The sequence below is a fragment of the Salmo salar genome, chromosome ssa20 (assembly GCF_905237065.1).
Source record: "Salmo salar chromosome ssa20, Ssal_v3.1, whole genome shotgun sequence".
NCBI lineage: Eukaryota > Metazoa > Chordata > Actinopteri > Salmoniformes > Salmonidae > Salmo > Salmo salar.
This window is the reverse complement of record NC_059461.1, coordinates 28050813-28078174: the sequence shown is the minus strand read 5'-3', so window position 1 is coordinate 28078174 and position 27362 is coordinate 28050813. Positions and strand designations below refer to the sequence as shown.

Sequence of the window (27362 nt, the reverse complement as noted above, 5' to 3'; positions counted from 1 at the left end):
CATCCAGAAAACATCAACATCTTGGAATGTTGATACAGTACAGTAGCTTTGGCACATTTTTAACCAGAGAATTCCATTTTCACCTTGATAAAAAAATTGTAGTGAATGGTTTGTTAAACTGAATGGGTGAGTGTCCAATCTCCACTACTGGGCTTTTCTCTTAGAGTACTGTAGGCTGGTGAGGACAGCCATCCCTAGCCCCCAGCTGCGGTGACATGGAGAGAGAGATACTGTAGAGTACATCTGATCTGGGGAGTTAGTGACTGAGAGTCAGGTCTATGTTACTGGAGGGATAAAGAAAGGTTATAGACATGAAACCATGAAATGCATGCACCACATTGAACATCAGGAGAGAGACAGTCCCAAAAGGACCAGGCGTAGGAGAAGAGATGTGGAGAGAAAGAAGGTGGAGAGAAAGAGAACCAGAGAGAAAGACGGCAAGAGCTTGAAATGGAGCCACACACTCTAAGACGACCTATGAGCACTGCACAGAGAAGAGAGAAGGAGACAGTCATACCCATTGTTAGCTGTGCAGTTACTAAAAAAATCAAAAGGTGAAAGGAATATTTTAGGAGGCCCTGCAATATTATAAAATCATTTGCAATAAGTCTGTTCAAATTGTTCATACATTTTTAAAGCCAGAATGGACTGGCAACTAACTGTACTGCAAGATATGAGGATTTTTATTAATAAGAAATTAAAGTACAATATATATCCTATCTTGCCAAAAAGAGGAGAAAGTGTGTTCTGTGGGGTATCTGTCTTCGTGTGTTCTACTGTCTGTAAATTATTGTAAGTGTTGTGTACCTTCATCCTCTGATACGTCCAATATCTCATCCACTGTTTCTGGGAAACTCATACGATGTTTCTCTGTGGTGGTCTGAGGGAGAGAATGGCAGAAGAGAGAGAAGAGAGACAGGTACAAGATGAGACAAAGAGTATGGAAGGATTGTCTGCATCGAGTCAGAAGGAGTGTAAAATAAATATTTGAAGAGTTGGTACTTGTTTACTCCTTACAATGGAAACCGTCTCCTCTGTGACCAGTTTGAGAACGTCGATTACGGAGATGTACCCCAACCGCTTGGCGATGGACAGGGCTGACGTACCGTTCTAACAGAGAGAGAGAGAGAGAGTGAGGTGGAGGGATCGAGGGATGAATGGAGGAGTGAAAGGGAGTGAAAAGCAGTGGTACTTACCGTGGTGACCTCATTGGGCGGGGCTCCATGTTTGAGCAGTAAGGTGACGATATCTGTGTGGCCCTGTTGGGCTGCCTGGTGCAGTGCAGTGTAACCAACCTGGGGGAAAGAGACACAAACATTAACATACTGACGAGACACAATGAAAGGAATCACATCACATAGCCAGTTCATATTTACTGTGATTCACTCTTAAAATTGAAGGATAATTTTGTGTAAGTGTAGTTCCATTGATGTCCAGAGGGAGGTGCTCACCTTTGTTTTGCTGTTGACGTTGGCCTGCTGCTGCAGGAGGAACTTCACCATCTTTACATTGCCATAGTGACAGGCAACATGGAGAGGGGTGTATCCCATCTGAAAGAAAGATTAGGACCCCATCAGTATCCAATACAACCAGCACAGACTTACTACTAGACAGTTAACTAAACACTGAGTCACATGATTACAAATTCAACACATACACACTACACAATATCTATAGTATGTCTCTCCTACCATATATGCTCTGCGGTTGACATACTGAGTTTCAGGGTAATGGAGGCCCTAGCTGGCCTGAGGGTACGTAGGTTGTGTAATGATGATGGTAATGTAACCCTGAGACAGGAGAACCAGTCAGTGGCTATTTATATTAAGGAGAGGAAAGGTCACGTCTCAGACACTCTATCTGCCATGGAGCCCCCATCGTTCACTATGTAGCACTGTTACTGTTAGGTCCCATACCACACTGACCTTGCATTAAGATTCACTGAGGTTAAGATTAGCTTCAGATAGCAAACCTGATAAGGCAGGGGTGTGTACTTTAAACCAACTTTCTACAACTTGGCACAAAGGAGAGTGTTCATGTTGGGTGGAATGCAATTCTCTACTGCAATATCCTATTATCTACTGAGATGCTTTAAAAATGAAAGGTGTTTACAGACTCCAGAGGTGGTACAGTGTGTGTCGCTGGATGCTACTGAGCAGAGAGAGACTTTTGTGTTCCTTGCCTTGTCCCAGAGGTCAACAGGAGTGTGGTCTTACCCGTGTGGCAGCATACACTGATGCCCCTTGCTTCACCAGGATGTCAGCGATGCCCACGTGGCCTTCCTGTGCCACCAGGTGGAGAGGAGTCAGTCCACTCTGAGGGGAGAGGAGCCAGGGGCAAAAATCAGGCATATTGTTACAGCAGAACTAACCTAACGTCGCAGGCGTAAAGAATCACCTGAGCGGGATGCCCCACATCTGGTCATAACAACAAAATAAAAAACTGTCAGATGAGGTTTTCTTCTGCACTGTTCAACCAATCCAGTAAATATGGAGGAGGAGTTAAGATAGAGTGTTGCCTTGTTCATATTCTGGAGGGAAACATCTTCAGAGAGCAAGCTAGCACATATCATAGATACATAGCTGCTAGACTGATATTAGCTAGCGTTATCTAGCAATAATGGAATCTCCGACAAAGTTGACACCAACAAAATTGGTATGTGGTGTCTGTCGACTTTGTGGCAAGAATTAATCTTAAAGAAAGACAGGCACTATCTATAGCCATCCGCTATATATTTCACCAGGGACTGTAAACAGTGAGCGAAAGTCCAAAAGGGAAAGTCGTGTCATAGGCTGTCTTCCTTTTCCCATGAAAAGCAGATGTTTCTGGTTTCTCCCGACCCGCTGAGGGTGCAGCAGAACTAACAGCTTTCACCCAAATAATCTTAACTCCTTCCCTGCATCAGTCCCCGAGGCCTCACCTTGTTCCCCAGGTTGACGTTGGCCTGTTTGGAGATGAGCAGGGCCACCATGTCAGGCCGGCCCTCCTGAGCTGCCAGGTGAAGGGGCGTGACCCCCTGGAGGGATTCAGCATTGGCCGAGGCGCCGTACTGCAGCAGGCTGTTGGCAACCTCCACCTGGTTCTGCTTCGACGCTATGTGGAGAGGGGTGTAGCCATTCTGAAACAAGAGGACCAGAGTTAATGGTTATGGGTGCATTGTAAGATGATATCTGCGTCTGTGAGGATGTGTGTGTGTGTGTGTAGTCTCTCACCCTTGCTGCACTGTGTGGGGAGCCTCCCTTGCTGACCAGCAGGTTAACCACGTCCAGGTTGTTGTGATGGACAGCCACATGGAGAGAAGTCAGTCCATTCTAAAGGTAAAGGAGACACACACATATAAACCACCATAACTTAACTCTAACGTCTTTCCACCTGAAATACCTTGACCCTTGACCCTTCCCTCCCCACACCCCTGTTCTTCCCCCCTCCCTGTGTTCTCCAACCCTTACTGTACCTTGCCAGAAGCATTAGGGTTGGCCCCTCTCTCCAGGAGCAGCTCTGCCACGTCCACTTTGCCATATTTAGAAGCCACATGGAGAGGAGTGAAGCCTTTCTGCAGAGACATCCCAGATAGAGAGACGTCAGGGAGAGACCACAGACCGCACAGTCCCACACAGAGAAAAGGTTAGGAGTGTGTTAGTATTAGACAGTTGATAGAGGGGTGTGTATGTAGAGTGTGTGGGCATTGGACAACAGACTGTACCTTGGTCATTTTGGTCTGCTGGGCCTCCATGTCCAGTAGGATGCGTGTAGTCTGAGTGTGTCCCTCACGGGCAGCGATGTGGAGGGGTGTGTGCCCGGCTGTGGTGGTGGAGTTGGGGTTGGCCTTGTGTTCCAGCAGCAGAGTGACCAGCTCCTTGTGGCCCATCCGACACGCACAGTGGAGCGGTGTCTGGTCATCCTGGACAGGGTGGGGCGGAGGAGAGGAGAGGGACAGAAGAGGAGAGATACATATACATGGGAGTCAAGTGGGGAACTAGCAAGACAATTTAATGTTGTTCAGATTGTTGTGTGTGTTAATGTGTGTGTGTGTGTGTGTGTGTGTGTGTGTGTGTGTGTGTGTGTGTGTGTGTGTGTGTGTGTGTGTGTGTGTGTGTGTGTGTGTGTGTGTGTGTGTGTGTGTGTGTGTGAGTGTGTGTGAAGTCATTACCTTGGCCTTGGCGTCTACTGGTGCTGCATTGGTCAGTAAGAACTCTGCCACCTCATAGTGTCCAGCTCTACATGCCATGTGGAGAGGAGTCTCCACTTTCTGCTCACACACAACCAGGAAAACACATGTGTGTGAGCAGTGTAAATCAGTAACACAAAAACATTGTGAAAATTGGCCAGAGGAGCTGGTTTGGTCAGTGATGAGGTGGATGGATGGGTAACATTCGGGTACTCACTACATTGGAAGCACTGGGAGAAGCCCCCTTCTGTACCAGATGGGTGACTATTTTGCGGTGGCCCATGAACGAGGCCACGTGTAGAGGAGTCAGGCCAGACTGGGGAGAGAAAAAACAAGCAATGAAAGAATCATACGTAGAAATAAAGATATCCATCCCTCTCTCCTTGGCAGAATCCCTCTCTTTTCTTACCCTAGCTTACATTCCATCTCTTTCTCTTGCCCCTATCTATCTCTCTCACCTCTGTCACAGCCTCTAGGGACGCTGAGTGTTTGAGCAGGTGGTCCATCACACGCATGTGGTTCTTCTTACAGGCGATGTGAAGCGGAGTGAAACCATTCTGAGAACACAATACAACAGCATGTTCACGAAGGCAACACACTTCAACAAAGATGTGTGGTAGGTATGTATGAGTGAGTGTAGTACTGACCAGTGCACGGGAGTTGGGTTTGGCTCCCTTGTCCAGCAGCACTTTGGCCATGCGGTGGTGCCCACAGTGGGCTGCCACATGCAAGGGGGTCAGGTGGTCCAGTGTGATGTCATCAATCTCAGCGTTGTATTGCAGGAGTTGTCTCACACAGTCCATGTGGTCCCCCTGTGCTGACATGTGGATGGGAGACAGGCCGTTCTGTAGGAAAGAGAGAGAGATACAATCCATGACTTATTGTGTTGTGTGCATACAGTATTTGAGAATAACAGTCCAGAGATCAGGCCTTGGTGGGTTAGCGTTATCTGTACCTTGGTCTTGGCCTGGATAGGAGCCCCTTGGTCCAGTAGGATCTCAATGATCCTCACATGTCCGTTCCTGGCTGCACAGTGCAGTGGAGTCAACTCATCCTGGGAGGGAGGGAGGGAGGGAGAGTTAGGGAGAGAGAGAGAGAGAGAGAGAGAGAGAGAGAGAGAGAGAGAGAGAGAGAGAGAGAGAGAGAGAGAGAGGACAGTGAACACCTGGAATGGGACAACATAGCACTGTATGTGTAACAGGGCATGGCCTGACCAGATGAGGTAGAGAGAGAGACACGGGGAGGGGATGCAGTACAGTACCTTGGTCTTGGCATCAATCTGTGCCCCTCGGTCCAGCAGGAGTCGTACCATGATCACGTTCCCCCGCCTGGATGCGATGTGCAAAGGTGTGATGCCATTCTAGAGAGAAATACAGACATATTAAGTAGGGGATCGACAGTAGGACCAGAAAGAGACCAGTGAGGGACTGATAACAATACTATGTGTCAGTGATACTAGGGGAGAGGGGAACAGACATACCTTAGGGGTGAAATTGACATTGGCTCCTCTGTTGAGCAACAGTTGGGCTACGTTCAGGTTCTCGTAGTGTGCGGCGATATGGAGCGGTGTGAAGCCTGTCTATAGTGACACACAGTGACACACATACCTTATTCTATACAGCTCTATTCTATATTCTATACAGCTCTATTATATATTCTATACAGCTCTATTCTATATTCTATACAGCTCCAAAACTGACGGCCTCTAATTCTACAAGTATCATCTTCACTCACTGTGGCACACACTAAACTAAAGTTTGCCACTAAAGTGAAGACTAACACACAAACAAACACACAGTGAGTACCTACCTTGCTCAGGACGTCTGCGTTAGGGTCGTTCTGTAGAAGCACGGCAGCTGTGCGCGTGTCATCATTCCGCGCCGCTATGTGCAGCGCGGGGAGACGGACTTTTCCCTTGGTGCCATAGTTGATGAGCAGGGCCACGACATTCTCATGTCCCTGCTGAAGAGCCACGGCGAGAGGGGTGAAGCCATCCTGACAGAGGAAAGAGGAGGAGTTAGAGCTCAAGAAAGGTTAAGTGACCTAAAGAAACAGCAGGAGAAGGGAAGGACAGTGAGAGTCAAAAGGATTGATAAGTGATGGAGGGAATAGTGCAGGAGGTGTAGTGTGGTGTAGGTGGAATAATTTCCTGCTTATTCCTTTCTGATTCCGTGAATCTTCCAACCCTATGCTCTGCTGATTGGCTGTTACCTCAGTGGGAAGGCTTTGATTGGCCCCGTTCTCCAAAAGGAACTTCACAACTTCTAGATGATTCTCTTGTGAGGCCATGTAGAGCGGAGTGAAGCCCTTCTGTTACAGACAGACACATACATGGACACACACACACAGGGAGGGGCACAACACAGCAGCACAACACACACACACACACACACACACACACACACACACACACACACACACACACACACACACACACACACACACACACACACACACACACACACGCACACACACAGAGGAAGGAAGCACAGGCACACAGAAAGACAAGAAGGCAGACAGATATTAACATAGAGTTGCATTGAGTTAATACACTCTTAGAAAAAAGGGTTCCAAAAGGGTTCTTCGGCTGTCCCGTCAGGAGAACCTTTTTTGCTTCCACTTAGAACCCTTTTTGGTTCCAGGTAGAACTCTTTTGGTTTCTACCTGGAATCAAAAAGGGTTCTTCAAAGGGTTCTCCTATGAGGACTGCCAAAGAACCCTTTTAGGCTCTAGATATACCCTTTTCTTGTAAGAGTGTACGATGGCCTAACGTCACGTTTCAGTCGGAGGTTGGGTCAAATGCAGGAGCTTATGCACACCCAAAAATGTTAGTAGAGGTGCTGACTAACGGAATAGTAAACTGAAACTGTGTAAAAATAAAGAAAGTTTCACATTCTATAAGTGCTCCCAACAACTTTCTTTATTCTTACTCAATCAGGGTTGGAGTCAATTCTGAATTTAATTGCAAATTGCTTCTAAATTAGGCATCCTACAGTAGCACCTATAGTTTTCTGTGTTCTTCTCGTTCTTTCTATGTTTTTTATGGGGTCAATTTCACACTTTAAGTATTGAATTCAAAATTAAAATACAAATAAATGATGAAAATAATTATATATTCAAGGAAAAGTTAAATAATGGAAGTTGAAACCATAAACCAAACTCTAATTTCAAAGCAAGATCAAAAGATTTTAACTATTGCAAAAAGGGTTTTCAGTTAAACTTTTCCAACAACCAATTTAATTCTCCTCTCTCTCTCTCTCTCTCTCTCTCTCTCTTCCTCTCGCTCTCTCTCTTTCTCTCCCTCTCTCTCGCTCTCTTGCTCTCCCTCTCTCTTCCTGTCTCTCTCTTTCTCTCTGTGTCTCTCCTTCCCTTTCTCTCTTGCTCTCCCTCTCTCTCTTGCTCTCCTTCTTTCTCTCTCTCTCTCTCTCTCTCCCTCTCTCTGTGTCTCTCTCTCTCTCCCTCTCTCTGTGTCTCTCTCTCTCTCTTTATCTCTCTGTGTCTCTTTCTCTCTCTCTGTGTCTCTCTCTCCTCTCTCCCTCTCTCTCCTCTCTCCCTCTCTCTCTCCCTCTCTCTGTCTTTGACTCTCTGTCTCTCTCTCTCTCTCCCTCTCTACCCCACCTGCTGTCTCGACCACTAAATGCTTGGCTATGAAAATCCAACTGACATTTACTCCTGACGTACTGACCTGTTGCACCCTCTACAACCACTGTGATTATTATTTGACCCTGCTGGTCATCTATGAAGTTTGAACATCTTGAAGAACAATCTGGCCTTAATGGCCATGTACTCTTATCACCACCCGGCACAGCCAGAAGAGGACTGGCCACCTCTCAGAACCTGGTTCCTCTCTAGGTTTCTTCCTAGGGTTCCTGCCTTTCTATAGAATTTTTCCCTAGCCACCGTGCTTTCAGATCTGCATTGCTTGCTGTTTGAGGTTTTAGGTTGTGTTTCTGTATAACCACTATTTGACATCTGCTGATGTAAAAAGGGCTTTATCAATACATTTGATTTGATTTGGTAGGCTAAACGGATTCAATAGTTGGAAAAGTTGAACTGAAAAGTATTTTTACATTGGTTTTCAAATAGTTTGTTCTTCCTTTTAAATGAGACTTTTGCTCACACTAAAAAAACATTTGCTTTCATTTCATTTTGTTGCTTTTTATATCATTCTTTTTTTTACAATTCCATACATGTTGATACTTTTTGGGGGGGTTTTGATCTACATTTCCAACTTCATTTTTCATGTTTACAATTTATTTTATTTTGAATTCAATACTTAAGGCATGAAATTGACCCCATTGATGTTCATTTTTGTCAATATCTCAACAACACATTGGTAAAAACGTCAAATTTGGCAGGATGTTAGAACCCATAATGCGTACCTATGGTGCCAACATTAGCACTCATTGGCCCCAAGGTAGCGCTGCAGTTCATTAGAAACCATGCACACATTCAAAACACATTCAAAACATTAGCCCAAACTATCAAATCCAACTCGTACAGATGATTGACAACATGTCCCTGAAGATATGTTCCAAGTTTAGTGATACATAAAAATAAAAAAAACATGGAAACCACAGATCATCAAACTTTGACCAAAAAGTGCAAGTGTAATGCTAAATTGCTTAAAAAAATCTTCTTCTCATAAACCACAACTCAGATTCACCCAATATTTGGTATGTAGAATCTCTGAACTAGTCCCTAGCTAAATGAACTAGTCCCTAGCTAAATGAACTAGTCCCTAGCGAGGGATATGGCCATTCTACGCCAGTGGAGGGCACTACTGTTCACTGAAGGCTATTACTATTGAACCATAGGAATTTGGTAAACATGAAGTTGGAAGGGACAGTAGTCTATGGCAGTAGCATGGTAGCATGTATTAGACATAACTCATTACATATTAGAGGTAGAATCTTGCAACTTGGAAAACATGCAATTGATAAACATGCTTATTAAAGGTATGGCCTTTGCCCATTTCATTGCCAGAGTGCCCAATGGGTGACCAAGATATACTATTTCTATTGCTCAGACCCTGTTAATGCTGCTCTTAATGCTGCTCACAGCTATATTTCCAATTCAATTATTGATTTGAATTGGCCACATACCACAGGCAGCAGAAATGTAATTGAATTTTAACTAAAGGAAGCACAATTGAATTAAATGAAATTCAATTAAATGCTAATTGATAATATATTTTACAATTCACAGTACAAATATTTATTTTGACATCATGTATGGTAATACTATGTATAACATTGAAATATTTCAGTTTTTAAATTCCTCTTAAAAGGAGTTTAAATCATTAAAGTGGTCTGGAAATATTCTGAGATCATTTTGTAGTTGGTCTGTAATAATTCATAATTCACTTACATGTTATGAAATATTGGAAAAAATACATTTCCCATTAGATCAAACACTCCAGAATGGAAGGGAACCTAACATTTCATGACAAAAATCAAAATCAAAATACTGTTGACATATCTGAGTTATAATCAAGCTTATGTTTGAAATGGTATCTATATTTGTTTTAGTAATAAGTGGCAGATGTGGCAACGGAATGCAACTTTCATGTTTCATGTCTCAGTTGAATTTCTTTGAATTAATCTCTGCTTTCTTTAATTCAAATTCACATTTCAATTCATGGTTTGAATTGAAATACATTCAGAAATTCAGAAATTCAGACCCCAAACCCTGAGTTCCATGCAGTATAATGCAGCATAACTGTATTATAACTGTTTCTAACTGTATGGTTATCCGTTGTGGCGGGTGGCTCCTCTGCAGGGGGCTCTGCCAGGGGGGTCGAGGTCTCTTCCGACACTGGCTGGGGTCTCACCTGGGACTGGGCATTGACGTTGGCCCCGTAATTTACCAGCTCTGCCACCACTTGCTCCTGCCCAGCCAGGGCAGCAATGTGCAGAGCTGTGTTGCCTTTCTGTGGAGGCACAGGACAAGAGAAGACATGAGACATATACTGTAGTAGTGTATTTGTGAAAGCAGTAAGTAAGTAGGAATACGTTTTAATACGTAGAATAATTCGATTATTCAGTATATTGTACTTTGGTGGTGGCATAGGCTTAAGGAGTTCATGGGTGTGGTAATGTGGCATAGTGTAAGAGGTTGACTGAGTACCTTAGTCTGGGTTTCCACATCGATGCCTCCATGTAGCAGCTCCAGCACCATTTTAACATGGCCTTCTTTAGAGGCCAGATGCAACCCGTTGAGCCCGTTCTGAGGGAGGAGAGAGAGAAGAGGAGACCTCACACTGTAGGGTCCCTAACACACTGAACACACTGAACACACTACATACTGACACACACCAAAGGATCAGACCCTCAGACCAGCACTGCTCTGCTTATTATACAGCACTTGCTAGATGTATAAAATGCAAAAGCATGTTACTGAGCCCAACTGTACCTTATGGTCAGGACAAACAGCTTCAACACATACAGCATCTACCAGATATTAACTGTGCTTATTTAGCAATAATGGTGACCGGAAAGGTGATGAAGATGATGGTGAGGAGGAGGAAGAGGACGGGAGGGGGATGGCAGGCCGGTGGTCTCGGGGCTGGGAAGAATACGAGCCGTGTGGGATAGGTCTGACCTCACACAGCCTTCCTTCAGCCACACAGGACATGTGAGGTTGGACCTTTCCCACACCACTGATATTATTCCTCTGAGTGGAGAGACCACAGCACACCATCACTCTACTGCAGACCGGGAGAGGGGAGGGTAGGGGGGAGGGAGGGAGGGGGGGGGGAAGGGAGGAGGGGGAGCATAGATGAGAAAGAAAAACAGGTAAAAGAAAGAAGGGATGATGCAAAAGAAGAAGAGCGAGTAAGAGAGAAATAACTTAAGGGGTTAAGAGGGTGTGAGGAGGGTTGAGGGGAAGGAAGGAAGGGAGGGAGGCAATGCGGCTGGGTGGCCGGTGAGCTAGCCCATGGCAGAGGCATCTACTCAGACTGGGTACGAGAGACACGACTGCCACAACAAAGCCTCCACCTAACCTCCATCAGGCCGACAGCACACAAATAAATACAACAACAATACACTGGGTGACACTCATTACTCACACACAACACAGAACTAATATCACGTCCACTTCCACAACCACATTCAACACACTTGACACAATTCCAAAACACTAATACGGACTTGGTTTGAAATCACACACATTGCATTAATTCATACATGACTTGAGGAAGAATGGCATGAGTCTGGCTGTCAATGGTATCCTGAGACTGCAGATAAACTGTTCAGGTTATGTCTGTAGTGTTCCTGTTTGTCCACAGGGTGTCTCTCTTTAGCAGCCTGAGGTCTTTCTACAGCTACTTAACCATACAATTACATATAATTATGTAAACATAATATAGTACACATAAATACATTCACTGTATTGACTACATTCACTCTATGTATTGAATCCTATGTTAGTAATGAGATTTACAGCTGTGAATGTGCTTGATGCTAATCTTGATTGTAGCACACACACACAACTCTGCCTTGTTTGTGTGGCCTGTGGGCAGCCCCATTCCCCTCACGATGTGGCCGTTTCTGGCCACCATGGGAGAAGCCGTCAGGGTAAAGCAGGCAGGATGGAGGAGAGTGGCTAGAGGAGTAACTCCTGCCCTATTTAACACCTCCCCATCAGTCCCACTCAGTCCTACCTGTCAACGGCTGCTAGGAGACTGGCTACCTGGGTCTCCAAACTCTCTCTCTCTCTCTCTCACACACACACACACACACACACACACACACACACACACACACACACACACACACACACACACACACACACACACACACACACACACACACACACACACACACACACACACACACACACACACACACACACACACATATTTCTAACACACAAAAATAAACACACAGTAATTTCCATTCAACACAAACAATGATATAATGTACATGCAGTCAGAGACAATCCACACAGTAGGTACTGGAGCAGAACAGAACACACTGTACACTGAGTTAGACCCAGAGCCAAGACAGACATTCTGCTTGCTGATATCACATCAAACACATTCCAAGCCAAAGCTCTCACTGAGAGACAGAGAGAGAGAGAGACGATGGATGTGTCTCAAATGGCACCCTGTTCCCTATGTAGTGCTATGGGCCCTGGTCAAAAGTAGTGCAGTACTTAGGGAATATTGTGCCACTTGGGATTCCCTCAATCACCTCAGTCCAATAGAGAGGGGATCATTACAGCCATCTCACAGTAACAGTCAGCATTTTATCTACATAAGGGTTTCTTAGATTACTTCTGAAACATGTGTTTGTGAGATGCCCTACACTGACTAGACTAGTGTTAACCAGTGCCCTACATTGACTAGACTAGTGTTAACCAGTGCCCTACACTGACTAGACTAGTGTTAACCAGTGCCCTACACTGTCTAGACTAATGTTAACCAGTGCCCTACACTGACTAGACTAGTGTTAACCAGTGCCCTACTCTGACTAGACTAGTGTTAACCAGTGCCCTACACTGACTAGACTAGTGTTAACCAGTGCCCTACACTGTCTAGACTAATGTTAACCAGTGCCCTACACTGACTAGACTAGTGTTAACCAGTGCCCTACACTGACTAGACTACTGTTAACCAGTGCCCTACACTGTCTAGACTAGTGTTAACCAGTGCCCTACACTGACTAGACTAGTGTTAACCAGTGCCCTACACTGACTAGACTAGTGTTAACCAGTGCCCTATACTGTCTAGACTAGTATTAACCAGTGCACTGATTAGACTAGTGTTAACCAGTGCCCTACACTGACTAGACTAGTGTTAACCAGTGCCCTACACTGTCTAGACTAGTGTTAACCAGTGCCCTACACTGTCTAGACTAGTGTTAACCAGAGCCCTACACTGTCTAGACTAGTGTTAACCAGTGCCCTACACTGACTAGACTAGTGTTAACCAGTGCCCTACACTGACTAGACTAGTGTTAACCAGTGCCCTATACTGTCTAGACTAGTATTAACCAGTGCACTGATTAGACTAGTGTTAACCAGTGCCCTACACTGACTAGACTAGTGTTAACCAGTGCCCTACACTGTCTAGACTAGTGTTAACCAGTGCCCTACACTGTCTAGACTAGTGTTAACCAGAGCCCTACACTGTCTAGACTAGTGTTAACCAGTGACTAGACTAGTGTTAACCAGTGCCCTACACTGTCTAGACGAGTGTTAGCCAGTGACTAGACTAGTGTTAACCAGTGCCCTACACTGTCTAGACTAGTGTTAACCAGTGCCCTACACTGACTAGACTAGTGTTAACCAGTGACTAGACTAGTGTTAACCAGTGACTAGACTAGTGTTAACCAGTGCCCTACACTGTCTAGACTAGTGTTAACCAGTGCCCTACACTGTCTAGACTAGTGTTAACCAGTGCCCTACACTGACTAGACTAGTGTTTAACCAGTGACTAGACTAGTGTTAACCAGTGACTAGACTAGTGTTAACCAGTGCCCTACACCGTCTAGACTAGTATTAACCAGTGCACTGTCTAGACTAGTGTTAACCAGTGCCCTACACTGATTAGACTAGTGTTAACCAGTGCCCCACACTGTCTAGACTAGTGTTAACCAGTGCCCTACACTGATTAGACTAGTGTTAACCAGTGCCCTACACTGTCTAGACTAGTGTTAACCAGTGCCCTACACTGTCTAGACTAGTGTTAACCAGTGCCCTACACTGATTAGACTAGTGTTAACCAGTGCCCCACACTGTCTAGACTAGTGTTAACCAGTGCTCTACACTGATTAGACTAGTGTTAACCAGTGCCCTACACTGTCTAGACTAGTGTTAACCAGTGCACTGTCTAGACTAGTGTTAACCAGTGCCCCCCACTGTCTAGACTAGTGTTAACCAGTGCCCCCCACTGTCTAGACTAGTGTTAACCAGTGCCCTACACTGTCTAGACTAGTGTTAACCAGTGCCCCACACTGTCTAGACTAGTGTTAACCAGTGCCCTACACTGTCTAGACTAGTGTTAACCAGTGCGCTACACTGATTAGACTAGTGTTAACCAGTGCACTGTCTAGACTAGTATTAACCAGTGACTAGACTAGTGTTAACCAGTGCCCTACACTGTCTTGACTAGTGTTAACCAGTGCCCTACACTGTCTTGACTAGTGTTAACCAGTGCATTATCTAGACTAGTATTAACCAGTGACTAGACTAGTGTTAACCAGTGCCCTACACTGTCTAGACTAGTGTTAACCAGTGACTAGACTAGTGTTAACCAGTGCCCTACACTGTCTTGACTAGTGTTAACCAGTGCCCTACACTGACTAGACTAGTGTTAACCAGTGCCATACACTGTCTAGACTAGTGTTAACCAGTGCACTGCCTAGACTAGTATTAACCAGTGACTAGACTAGTGTTAACCAGTGCCCTACACTGTCTAGACTAGTGTTAACCAGTGCACTGCCTAGACTAGTATTAACCAGTGACTAGACTAGTGTTAACCAGTGCCCTACACTGTCTAGACTAGTGTTAATCAGTGCCCTACACTGATTAGACTAGTGTTAACCAGTGCACTGTCTAGACTAGTATTAACCAGTGACTAGACTAGTGTTAACCAGTGCCCTACACTGTCTAGTCTAGTGTTAACCAGTGCCCTACACTGTCTAGACTAGTGTTAACCAGTGCACTGTCTAGACTAGTATTAACCAGTGACTAGACTAGTGTTAACCAGTGCCCTACACTGTCTAGACTAGTTTTAACCAGTGACTAGACTAGTGTTATCCAGTGCCCAACACTGTCTAAACTAGTGTTAACCAGTGACTCTATTCTTTCCTCGCTCTCTTGCCATTTCCCGCTCTTTCATATTTTCAATTTCTGTCTATCCATCCTGTTCTGAACCTTGCTGATAAGACTCTTCCTGTGTGTGTGTGTGTGTGTGTGTGTGTGTGTGTGTGTGTGTGTGTGTGTGTGTGTGTGTGTGTGTGTGTGTGTGTGTGTGTGTGTGTGTGTGTGTGTGTGTGTGCGTGTGTGTGTGCTGTTGTTTTGCGCGTGCGCGGTATGAAAGATGACTCATCTTATTTGATCTGCTGTACCTTTACAGTAGTTAACTTGTTTTCTTAAGTGTATTCATGCATTATTCTAGCACTGCAGTATGATGATGCAACACTGTGAAATACTATCACAGCCAATGTAAATGGACAAATTAAATGAAAGACCGTAATAAATCAGGTTCATTAACTGATAATGAAACTTGGACAAACAGGAAAGATTTAATTGGTCCTCCTGGTAAATCCAAAATGCATCTAAGAGTTTGGGGACGTGCCCTGATGCACTCTCTAGGAGCATTTTGATTGGCAACCGGGCTTTGCAGCTCTCTCACCTGATTGGCTGTGTTGATGTCTATGCCGTTCTTTATGTGGTCAATGGCCTTGTCCATGTTACCAGAACGAGCCGCCCGCAGAAAACTACTGACAGCATCAGCCTGAGAGAAAGAAAGGCAGGGATAAAGGGGGTGGGGGATGAACAGAGGCACATAGAGTGGGAGAGGGACAGATATACGTAAAAAGGGAAGACAGAGGGGGGATGGAGAGAGATTTCTATTATTGTCAGAAACATAATTCAAATCAAAACCACACAATGTCAAAGACACATGGACAGGACGAGACTATAGACGCTTTCCATTGGTGTTTTCCTCATCTCCCTCCTCACTGTTATTGAATAGGATAGGACAGTCGGCCCAGCCCCCTCCCATTGGCCAATCAGAGCCAGGCCTGGCAGGGTGGGGACCCTAGAGGAGGGGGTGCAGGGGATTGGCGTCCGAAAGACAGACAGCCTCTGTCCCAGGCTCCATCCCCGTCGCCTCTGACTCCCTGAACCATCTGTGTCCCAAATGGCACCCTATTCCCAACATAGGGCTCTGGTCAAAAGTAGGGAATAGGGTGCCAATTGGGATGCAAATCTAAGCGTTATGGTGGGGTGTGTGTCTGCTCTGCTATGCTGCCTAGTGGTGTGGCTGGCGGTCTGGCTGGTGCTCTGGGGTGGTGTGTGTGTGTGTGTTTAGTGAACGCTCTGCCTAATGGTCTAACACATGGTCTGGCTGTGTTTTTGTCTCTGTTTTGTTTGTGTCTGGGGGCTTCATGCCTCTCAGGCAGGGGTGCTGAAACAGGATCACTCATGCGGCACGAGGGAGAGGGACATGGGGAGAGGGGAAAAGGGAGAGGGACAGAGAGAGAGAGAAGGAGGGAGAGAGAGAGAGAGAGGGAGGGAGATGGAGAGAGAGAGGGGGGGAGAGAGGGAGAGAGAGTCTACTGCGGCAAACCATCCTTCCCCCACCATTAGTCTCTCTCATTCTATCTACAATATCTAGCTCTATCAATTATTCCTACACTCCTCAGGAGCACTCATGACTCATTTTCTTAATGTCCAGGTCATAACACGTGGTATCACGCCGCCAGTCTCTCTGTCCATCCCTCATTCTCCTTCTCTCCTCCCTCTTTGTCTCTCTGGTTTCTGACTAAAGTATGGACAGGGATTACTCCATGTCAATAAGATCCTGAGCAACCGTCAATACACTTTTTGTGATATCCCAAGTCCCAAAATCCTACAGAATTACAAACACACACACATTTACACATAGGCCATGCTCAGAAACAAAAACAGACACACACACACACATACCCACCCAAGCAAGTGCGACCACACACACAGTGACTCAAAAATGTGTTCAGCACAAGTTACTCAACACACACAGTCACAGTGACATTGATGTTGGCCCCCGTTCAGCTATGTGTGAAACACTGGCCCTCTTTTCAGACAATGGTAACAGAGAGAATGAAGACCCACATGCCCAAGCTGTGGGCATGGCAACTTATGATACAAACCATCACCCATCAACAGAGCACTAGTGCAAGTGGTGCAGCACTGCGCAAAGAAAAGGACTACTTAAAAACGTGAGAGGGAGGGAAAGAGATGGCATGATTGATAAAGAGAAGAGGAAAAAGAATGAAAGGGAAAGCTATTTCCAGCTGCCTGCAGCAGAAAATCTTTCAGAGCATTTCCCTGTGACAAACCGGTAGGCCTTGATAGCTAAGCTGCTAGCTAGCAGCACGCTAACTCGACATAGCCTGAGCACACCCAACACTCACCACTTATCTCTCAGCCATGAGAGATTCATCAAGAAAAAGTCACAATATTTCCAATTTTCCACCTAAAAGTTAATGTAATCTTGTTTAACATCGCTCCCTAGTTAAAGGAAAAGCCACAGTTCTTTCTGGGAAGTGAGGGCTAGTTAGTCTTAGGGAACTTCATGGCTCTCACTTGACAAAAAAATAGTATATATATATATATATATATATATATATATATATATATATATATATATATATATATATATATATATATATATATCACTCACAGACAGTTTATTAGGTACACCCATCTAGTACCGGGTCGGACCCCCTTTGCCTCCAGAACAGCCTGAATTATTCGGTGCATTCTACAAGGTCCCGGAAACCTTCCACAGGGATGCTGGTCCAAGTTGACATGATGACATCACGCAGTTGCAGCAGATTGGACGGCTGTACATTCATGCTGTGAACAGCCCGTTCCATCTCATCACAAAGATGTTCTATTGGGTAGAGGTCTGGGGACTGACCAGGCCACTCAAGTAAACTGAACTCACTGTCATGTTTCAGGCAATATTTTCTACTACTCAATTGTCCAGTGTTGGTGATTGCGTGCCCACTGGAGCAATACTTTTTGTTTTTATCTGATAGGAGTGGAACCCTGTGTGGTCGTCTGCTGTAATAGCCCATCCGTGACAAGGACCGACGAGTTGTGCGTTCTGAGATGCTGTTCTGCACACCACCGTCATACTGCACCGTTATTTGTCTGTTTGTGGCCAGCCTGTTAGCTTGCACGATTCTTGCCTTTCTCCTTCGACCTCTCTCATCAACGAGCTGTTTTTGCCAACAGGACTGCCGCTGACAAAGTCACTCGTTTTGCCTATTCTAACATTCAATTGAACAGTGACTAAATGCCTCAATGCCTGTCTGCTTGCTTTAAACAGCATGCCACGGCCATGTGACTCACTGTCTGTCTGTAAGAGCAATCCATTTTTGTGAATGGGGTGGTGTACCTAATAAACTGGCCTGTGTATACATGTTTTATTATCACATACACAGGATAAGTGTAGTGAAATATGTTGTTTTACAGGGTTAAGTGCTTTGCTCAACGGCACATCGATAGATTTTTCACCTTGTCAGCTCAGGTATTCAAACCAGAAACTATTTGGTTACCTTTCTAACTTGTTTACTAGACAGGCGCTTTAACCAATTAAGCCACAACGCCTACCTGTTCCTAAAAAGTATTCCCTGTACTTCAATCCTTAACTCTCTCCTTTACTACCTACTTAACACTCTCCTTAACACTCCCCTCAACTACCTTCTTAACACTCTCCTTAACACTCTCCTTAACTACCTTCTTAACACTCTCCTTAACACTGCCCTCAACTACCTTTTTAACTCTCCTTAACTACCTACTTAACACTCTCCTTAACACTCCCCTCAACTACCTTCTTAACACTTTCCTTAACACTCTCCTTAACTACCTTCTTAACACTCTCCTTAACACTGCCCTCAACTACCTTTTTAACTCTCCTTAACTACCTTCTTAACACTCTCCTTAACACTGCCCTCAACTACCTTCTTAACACGCTCCTTAACTCTCTCCTTAATTACCTTCTTAACCTGTTAGGGCTAGGGGGCAGCATTTGCACGTCTGGATAAAAAAATGTACCCGATTTAATCTGGTTACTAATCCTACCCAGTAACTAGAATATGCATATACTTATTATATATGGATAGAAAACACTCTAAAGTTTCTAAAACTGTTTGAATGGTGTCTGTGAGTATAACAGAACTCATTTGGCAGGCAAAACCCTGAGACATTTTCTGACAGGAAGTGGAAACCTGATGTGTTGTATTACCTTTAAACCTATCCCATTGAAAAACACAGGGGCTGAGGAATATTTTGGCACTTCCTATTGCTTCCACTAGATGTCACCAGCCTTTACAAAGTGTTTTGAGTTCTGGAGGGAGATCTGGAGGGAGATCTGACCGAACAAGAGCCATGGAACGATGATGTCCCATTAGACACCTGGCACGTGAGTTCATGTTGGGTACCCTCGTTCCAATACGTTATAAAAGAGTATGCATTCGTCCACCTTGAATATTATTCATGTTCTGGTTAAAAAAGGCCCTAATGATTTATGCTATACAACGTTTGACATGTTTGAACGAACGTAAATATATTTTTTCCCCTCGTTCATGACGAGAAGTCCGGCTGGCTTAGATCATGTGCTAACAAGACGGAGATTTTTGGACATAAATGATGAGCTTTTTTGAACAAAACTACATTCGTTATGGACCTGTGATACCTGGAAGTGACATCTGATGAAGAGAATCAAAGGTAATGGATTATTTACATAGTATTTTCGATTTTAGATCTCCCCAACATGACGTCTAGTCTGTATCGCAACGCATATTTTTCTGGGCGCAGTGCTCAGATTATTGCAAAGTGTGATTTCCCAGTAAGGTTATTTTTAAATCTGGCAAGTTGATTGCGTTCAAGAGATGTAAATCTATAATTCTTTAAATGACAATATAATATTTTACCAATGTTTTCTAATTTTAATTATTTAATTTGTGACGCTGACTTGACTGCCGGTTATTGGAGGGAAACGATTTCCTCAACATCAATGCCATAGTAAAACGCTGTTTTTGGATATAAATATGAACTTGATAGAACTAAAAATGCATGCATTGTCTAACATAATGTCCTAGGAGTGTCATCTGATGGAGATTGTAAAAGGTTAGTGCATCATTTTAGCTGGTTTTATGGTTTTGGTGACCCTGTCTTTGACTTGACAAAACATTACACACAACTCTTGTAAATGTACTGTCCTAACATACTCTAAATTTATGCTTTCGCCGTAAAACCTTTTTGAAATCGTAAAACGTGGTTAGATTAAGGAGATGTTTATCTTTCAAAGGGTGTAAAATAGTTGTATGTTTGAAAAATTTGAATTTTGACATTTATTTGGATTCAAATTTGCCGCTCTTGAAATGCACCTGCTGTTGATGGAGTGCACCACGGGTGGCACGCTAGCGTCCCACCTAGCCCATAGAGGTTAACTCTCTCCTTAACTACCTTCTTAACTCTCCCCTTAACACTCTCCTTAACTCTCTCCTTACTACCTTCTTAACTTTCTCCTTAACTCTCTCCTTAACTACCTTCTTAACTCTCTCCTTAATTACCTTCTTAACTCTCTCCTTAACTACGTTCTTAACTCTCTCCTTAACGCTCTCCTAACTACCTTCTTAACTTTCTCCTTAACGCTCTCCTAACTACCTTCTTAACTTTTTCCTTAACTCTCTCCTTAACTACCTTCTTAACTCTCTCCTTAACTACCTTCTTAACTCTCTCCTTAACTACCTTCTTAACTCTCCCCTTAACACTCTCCTTAACTCTCTCCTAACTACCTTCTTAACTTTCTCCTTAACACTCTCCTAACTACCTTCTTAACTTTCTCCTTAACTCGCTCCTTAATTACCTTCTTAACTCTCTCCTGAACTCTCTCCTGAACTACCTCCTGAACTCTCTCCTGAACTACCTCCTGAACTACCTCCTGAACTACCTCCTGAACTACCTCCTGAACTACCTCCTGAACTACCTCCTGAACTACCTCCTTAATTACCTCCTTAATTACCTCATTAACTACCTCCTTAACTTACTACTTAACTCTTTCTCTCCGTCTGTCAACACCTTTCTTCACACTGTCACTCTGGAAACTCTATACATGTATTAGACCTTTGCTTTCTCCTGTACAAGACCTTGAACAACGCACATACTCATGCAGACATGCACATACACATGTCAAAAACGCATAAAGACTTACTCACACACTGTTCTTGCATACGCACTAAAGAGTGTTAGTGTTTAAAGTTGTTTTGATCAACTTCTGTCACGTGAAAAGTTAAGGCTGAGACATTGTCCTCTTGGAGTGAACACCAAACTGCACTTAGCATTTTGTAAGCACTTAGCAGCTAGTTATCTAAGATATACTGTAGAAGGTGAACAACAACACTGTAGGATTGCGTAAGCAGACCTTTCTCAGTTACTCACAGTGATAGAGTTGTCCTGGTCAGCCATTGCCTCTCTCCTCTCTCTCCTTTCCTCTCATACTCTGTCTCTCCAACTCGTCCACTGTGAGAAAGGCGATAGCACCCAAATCCCCTCCCTCCAGCCTGCTTCACGACAACAAACTGACCCCCTAGTACTCCTCAATCACTCTTCCTGTTGTACCCACAAACACAGATGCACACACCCACCTGTTACAACAGTTAAACTTACCGTGGTGGGGTACCCTCCGGACAGAAATAGAAACTCATATAGTGTGTGTGTGTGTGCGCACACACAGATGTCTAGAAACTTACTTAGCCTCAAATAGATGCTGCCCACACACGATGCATAGGGTGCTTCACATTCCACCAAAGCTGGTCAGAGTGTAATTAGGTTGTCTTTTCTAGTTGATGGTGTGTGCAGTCACTGCCATGGTGACTCAGAGAACCTCTTTTCTCCACATTTCAAGCAAAGACAGCTGATGACACACACACATACACACGCACACACACACACACACGCGCGCACACAAACACGCACGCACACACACACACACACACACACACAGGCCAAGCAGGAGAGCATATGTGGATAACCAGTATGAGGTGGCATGGTAACACCATGGTGACCCCCACTGAGGCCTCCGTAGTTGGCTCACCACCACACAATCTCTGACCACCCCCACTGCACCCCTTAGCCAACCCCCACTAGCCCCTAGCCCACCCCAACCCTGGGCCTGCAGTTCCACCTCTCCTGGAGCTAAAGGGAGATCAAAGCCTGACCAGCACTGCATTACAGAGTAGAGAAGTAGTGGGGAAATTATGTACCTGTTAAGGGCAAGAGTAGGTGATGTGCTTAAAGATGCTTAATGTCCACGCACGCACGCACTCACACATGCACGCACACACACACACACACACACACACACACACACACACACACACACACACACACACACACACACACACACACACACACACACACACACACACACACACACACACACACACACACACTAGGCTCCGTTGAAATGCAGTCCTACAAGGTCCCCTAGGTCAGCCAAAGTTCAGATCTCAGAGGGTCATTTTAGCACAAGGAGAGTGCAGAAATCTGACATGACCTGTCCCTGCAGTGGACAAACTGGACAGAGCACTAACGTACGCCTTACTTTTTCATTTCAATAACTTGGAGAACCATGCAATGTCAATGACGATCTTTGGATAAAATTTACAAGAAGTTATGCACATTTGTAATGTTCAGTACAGTGTGTTTATGTTGGTGTGAGTTCAGTCTATACTACTGTGCGAGGTAAGTGTGTGGTGCCGTCAGATAAGGGTAGAAGGGGCACTTTGTAGGCCACACCCGAACCCTGCATGCCAGGCTGACGCAGAGTCACCCCACTCTCAGTGTAAACATGCACACTTTCACTGGCTCACTAGCCTGTTTATCCCTATCCCCTCTCTCTTACACACAAACCATAATACAAACACACGTACGCAGCAGCCTGAAATCCTCTCATGCCTTGTAAATCCTCATGATAATCTTAACTAACACCGTGTGATGGAGATGGATGTGGGTCTAGGTCCTAGAAGCCCCAGAGAGAGGACAGTGCTGTGTGGCGGGGCTGGCTGGGGTTAGTGGAACCACATCATAAATCACCCTCTACTGTTACTGTACTGTATGGAAGGAGAGACAATAAGCTGCAGCATTTCATCATTAGCTTCACATCACACTGTAGCGCTATGGGGTATCCCGTTGTCCTCAGGCTCTGTCCACTGTACCTCTGTCTCTTTCTCTTTAATCCTCACATTCTTCCATTATCACATCTGACTAATTCTACCCTGCTTTCCTTCCTTTTCCTTTGTTCATCCCTGTCTCATATAATCCTTGTTCAATCCCTCTCCTCTTTTCCCTCCTCCATTTTCCCTCTCCTCTCAATGCTCTCTCTCTCTCTCTCTCTCTCTCTCTCTCTCTCTCTCTCTCTCTCTCTCTCTCTCTCTCCCTCTCTTCCCCCCCCTCTCTCGTGCTGGTGCTGCGGCAGACATGATGACATCACCTTCTAGCTGGTGTACTGCAGCAGTGTGACACAGTCTGTGTGTGAGTGTGTGAGAGAGTCAGTGTGTGTGTGCGCACACGTGTGTGTGTGTGGGTGCGTGTGTGTGCGTGCGTGCATGTATGTGAGTGTGTGTTTGTATCTCATGAGTCCCATTTAGTAGTGTCAACAGTAAGGGATAACTGTCTATCAGTATCTAAGTAGGTGTGAAACCTGACAGAGACCAGGGGATAACCAAGGCACAAATGTCTCTGTGTGTGTTTGATGACATGCTTTAAACAGTGACGGTTCTACTTTAAGCCCTGGATGACAGGACCATGTGAGGTTGTGGCTGGGATAGGAAAGGAGGAACAGTGCATGGAGGCATGGAGCTGCCTGGTTTCAGGCTCTTGCTCCCCCAGGGAGAATCACAGGGCTGGGCCATTGATCTTAAGGAAACCCTCTCCTCCTCTGGTCCCTATGGACCTGTGTGTGAGGCTGACCCAGGCAGCTAACCATTAACCTGCAATGAAACGGATGCAAAACCAGCGCTGAGTCTGCACTATGCATAGCCTGAAGTACACAGATCACCGTCAACACTGTGATAGATGCATTCTTGAGAATGAATGCATGTTTATAACACACACACACACACACACACACACACACACACACACACACACACACACACACACACACACACACACACACACACACACACACACACACACACACACACACACACACACACACACACACACACAATCCCCTCTCCATAAGCAAATGGCATACTAAGACTTTGCAGGCACAGCACCAGGTGCAAATCGTAAGTATATTAGATGCCACCTCAGCTATTTGTGGACCCAGCAGAAAGGTGCCAATAAGGGGTTTACGTACAGTTTATGACAAGATGGTATCCTGCCCATATAGTACAGCTACAGCATGCTATCTAGGGCCACAACATAACTAAATGGATGTGAAAATTCCTGCGGAGACGTCTTAAACAGCTATTCCGTTTCCCTTTTCTGCTGACTTGCATTTGTTCAGGAAATGGATTTTCTTTCCATCTTTCACCCTTCTCCATCCATCCCTCAGTCTGTTTTAGCTAGCTAGCTGCAGAGTGAACGTGTTGTTTCCAGTCAGGGTGGTGGTGTTGTGGTGAGGAGGAGCCAGTCAGACAGAGACCCCCAGGGACTCTACTCTGGACACACTTACAGGAACCAGCCTGGTCAAGCAATTACAACCACTCACTCAACACAGTCTATCTGTCTGGGTCTGTCTGTTTCTGTGTCTCTCTCTGTCTGCCTGTCTGCCTGCCTTTCAGCTATACACACTGATCACAAGCCTATATTTCCCTCTCCTTTTGACTGTTTACTTTCTCACACTTTCTATCTCTCTATTTCCGTGTTCCTGTTTGTCTGTCTTTCTCTTTGACTCACCCCTCCATCTGGACCCCTCAGCAATGGATGAGATTGTCATGGTTTTTGAGATCTTTTGTGGAAAGATGGAGGGAGGGGGAACCATAGAAGTAGAGAGGGGACTGTTTACAGAGTGTGAGAAAGAATGGTAGAATGCACAACTAGAAACTGTAATAAAACAATAGAAAAAGAGCTAAGTACACGAAGCGAAGAGAGTGGGTGATTGAGTGAGCTGTGTAGAGAACTCAGAGGGAGTCTGAGAAGCACAGTCAGTGGACCTACAGCTTTGATCCGACTATCACTGAGTGTGACTCTATACTGACAATTAAATACGGCTGCAGCATTGACCTCTGTGTGTGTGTGTGTGTGTGTGTGTGTGTGTGTGTGTGTGTGTGTGTGTGTGTGTGTGTGTGTGTGTGTGTGTGTGTGTGTGTGTGTGTGTGTGTGTGTGTGTGTGTGTGTTTAGCCCATCCTCACAACTATCAATAATGCACACACATAGGTGAATTTAACATTTCTTAATGGAACATTCCACTACAAAATGATATTTTGGTATTTGTTTCAGTGGTCCATTGTTGACATTGTCCCAAAATCTGTTGCTTGTCAGCAATCAAGTTTTCAAGATATGTAACTTTATTTCAAAATAAAGAAATCATCCCCGTATGATGCATTTTGCATCCAATAATGCAAAGCGCAGCATTATATGATGTAAAATGCATCATAAGGGGATGATTTCTGTATTTTGAAAGTTACATATCTTTAAGGTTGCATCATCTGGCCTTTCACAGCATGCTTAACCAGACGATGCCTGCTGTTGCTGAGCGTCTTCGCTGTAGCCAAAATCCCCCTCTAAACCTAAGTGCTGAATCAGCAGTCCTCTGGCTATACAGTATACTGACAAAATACCATAGATGTCTGCTAAGTGTCTTTTAATCGTCATACTTCCTAAATTAGCAGGAGCTTCAGTGAAGTCAAGATAATATGATGTAGCTAATGAGAGATACGTGCACTGATCGTCAGCTTACTTACCACCCACCCACAACAGACATTCCACAACAGAACAGAACAGAGCACTAAACTAAGTCATAACAAGATTCAAAGAAGACTACAGAACAGGACACACAGCCATCACACACACACACGTCTCACACACAATCTCACAGACACACATGCACCCACCGTTACTCCCTAAAATGTATCCCAAATGACTAGCTAGACTCTCTCCCCTACGGAGATCTGTAGTTGCTATGGGACACCAAGTCAAATGAATGTAATGGACAAAACATGAACAGCCAGAAGTTCTGTTTTGAGAGAGTTAAAGTAAAAAAAGATTCAGTCAACATTCTGTCACTATTGTTCTATTCTATTGAAGGCAACTAAAATACAAATTAACTAAAAGATTAATCTGTTTAATATGAGACAAATGTCATCAGGAAGCATCAATATGGAATTGACAACTGTGTTTACACTACTCATCATCTCCTTGTCCTCTATCCTTCACTCTCTTTCACACTCCCTTTCTCTCTGTGACAGACAGAGACATGGACAGATTCATTAATGAAGGGAAGACCACATAGAGAGAGGGAAGCGAGGAAGAGGTCTCCAAATAGTTCATGAAGAGAGAATCTTAGCTGCATGAAGATGTAGGAAAGTAAAGATGAGCTGATATCTAAGTAAATTATACTGTAACTGAAGATGAATATATTAGAAGGGTTGGATTTGCATCAGTTCATTGATTAAAAATAGAGAGATGATCAAAATAAAAGGATAGTTTAATAACTGTGCAGTAAAATGATATAGGTGGACAGACAGGGGAAATTGACAGGTGGCTTAGTTAGAAGTCACCGGAAAAGGTAGTGGAAGTTCTAAGAAAGTGATCTAAGACCACAACATGGTTAAACTGTAGTATACAGACAAAAGACTGCTAAACAGAGCAAACAGATAAACCCACAATTAGACTGTCAGAGAGTCAGTAGCATGAAGAATAGAGCGAAGGAGAGAGTGAAGAGATTACAGTGATAAAGGAATAATAACGGAGACAGATATTGGTTATGGAACACAATCCAGTTTCTACTCACTCCACAGGTGATGAGCTTGGCAGGCATGATTGCTGGCCCTCCACTCCCTCTCTCTGCTTTTCTCTCTCTCTTTCTCTCTTCTTTCTCTCTCTTTCTCTCTCTCTCTGTCTCTCTTACACACACACTCTACTGTTGTTTCCTTGCCCCCCGAGAGTGTATGCTGGGACTGGGCACTGAGACCCCGTCCTACCTAAACACACACACGCAGACACGTACACTTGAGTGCACAGGGCCCGTCCAGGGTGGGAGGGGAGGGGGTGTTTATCTCTAGAGGAATGCTGCCTGTATCTAAAGACACACATTGAACACACACTCCCCTCAATCTCACGCTGTGTCGCCTCGCCCACTACCTCTCCCTGTCTCTCTTTCACTCATTTCTCTATTTCCTTTTCTCTCTTTCTTCATCTTCTCTCCTCCATGACACTTTCTATTTACTGTCTTCCTCTCTCTCCACCAGCTCCCTCCCTTGTTCTCGCTCTTTACTTTTCACTTGTTTTGAT

At 44.6% G+C, this 27362-nt stretch overlaps 1 protein-coding gene across 15 annotated transcripts in view; it reads right to left on the bottom strand.

Moving 5' to 3' along the window:
* Positions 1–27162, bottom strand: part of ank1a (ankyrin 1, erythrocytic a) — a 65859-nt gene extending 38697 nt beyond the window's left edge. For 7 of the 15 annotated variants that reach the window (XM_014161263.2, XM_045703148.1, XM_045703153.1 and 4 more), the window contains exons 1-23: positions 26863–27162; positions 15534–15635; positions 10298–10396; positions 9912–10100; positions 6380–6478; positions 5978–6163; positions 5649–5747; positions 5430–5528; positions 5124–5222; positions 4816–5013; positions 4627–4725; positions 4386–4484; positions 4151–4249; positions 3704–3901; positions 3455–3553; positions 3213–3311; positions 2921–3118; positions 2217–2315; positions 1452–1550; positions 1197–1295; positions 1018–1110; positions 808–880; positions 518–538 (exon numbers count right to left, since the gene is read on the bottom strand). In XM_014161263.2, the coding sequence (XP_014016738.2) occupies positions 518–538; positions 808–880; positions 1018–1110; positions 1197–1295; positions 1452–1550; positions 2217–2315; positions 2921–3118; positions 3213–3311; positions 3455–3553; positions 3704–3901; positions 4151–4249; positions 4386–4484; positions 4627–4725; positions 4816–5013; positions 5124–5222; positions 5430–5528; positions 5649–5747; positions 5978–6163; positions 6380–6478; positions 9912–10100; positions 10298–10396; positions 15534–15635; positions 26863–26889 (2572 nt within the window). In that variant the 5' untranslated portion in view covers positions 26890–27162. Of the gene's footprint in view, positions 1–517; positions 539–807; positions 881–1017; positions 1111–1196; positions 1296–1451; positions 1551–2216; positions 2316–2920; positions 3119–3212; positions 3312–3454; positions 3554–3703; positions 3902–4150; positions 4250–4385; positions 4485–4626; positions 4726–4815; positions 5014–5123; positions 5223–5429; positions 5529–5648; positions 5748–5977; positions 6164–6379; positions 6479–9911; positions 10101–10297; positions 10397–15533; positions 15636–21337; positions 21839–26862 lie in introns of those variants that run through there. The other 8 variants (XM_045703150.1, XM_045703152.1, XM_045703146.1 and 5 more) reach the window with 6 other exon arrangements.
* Positions 27163–27362: the final 200 nt, after the last annotated feature.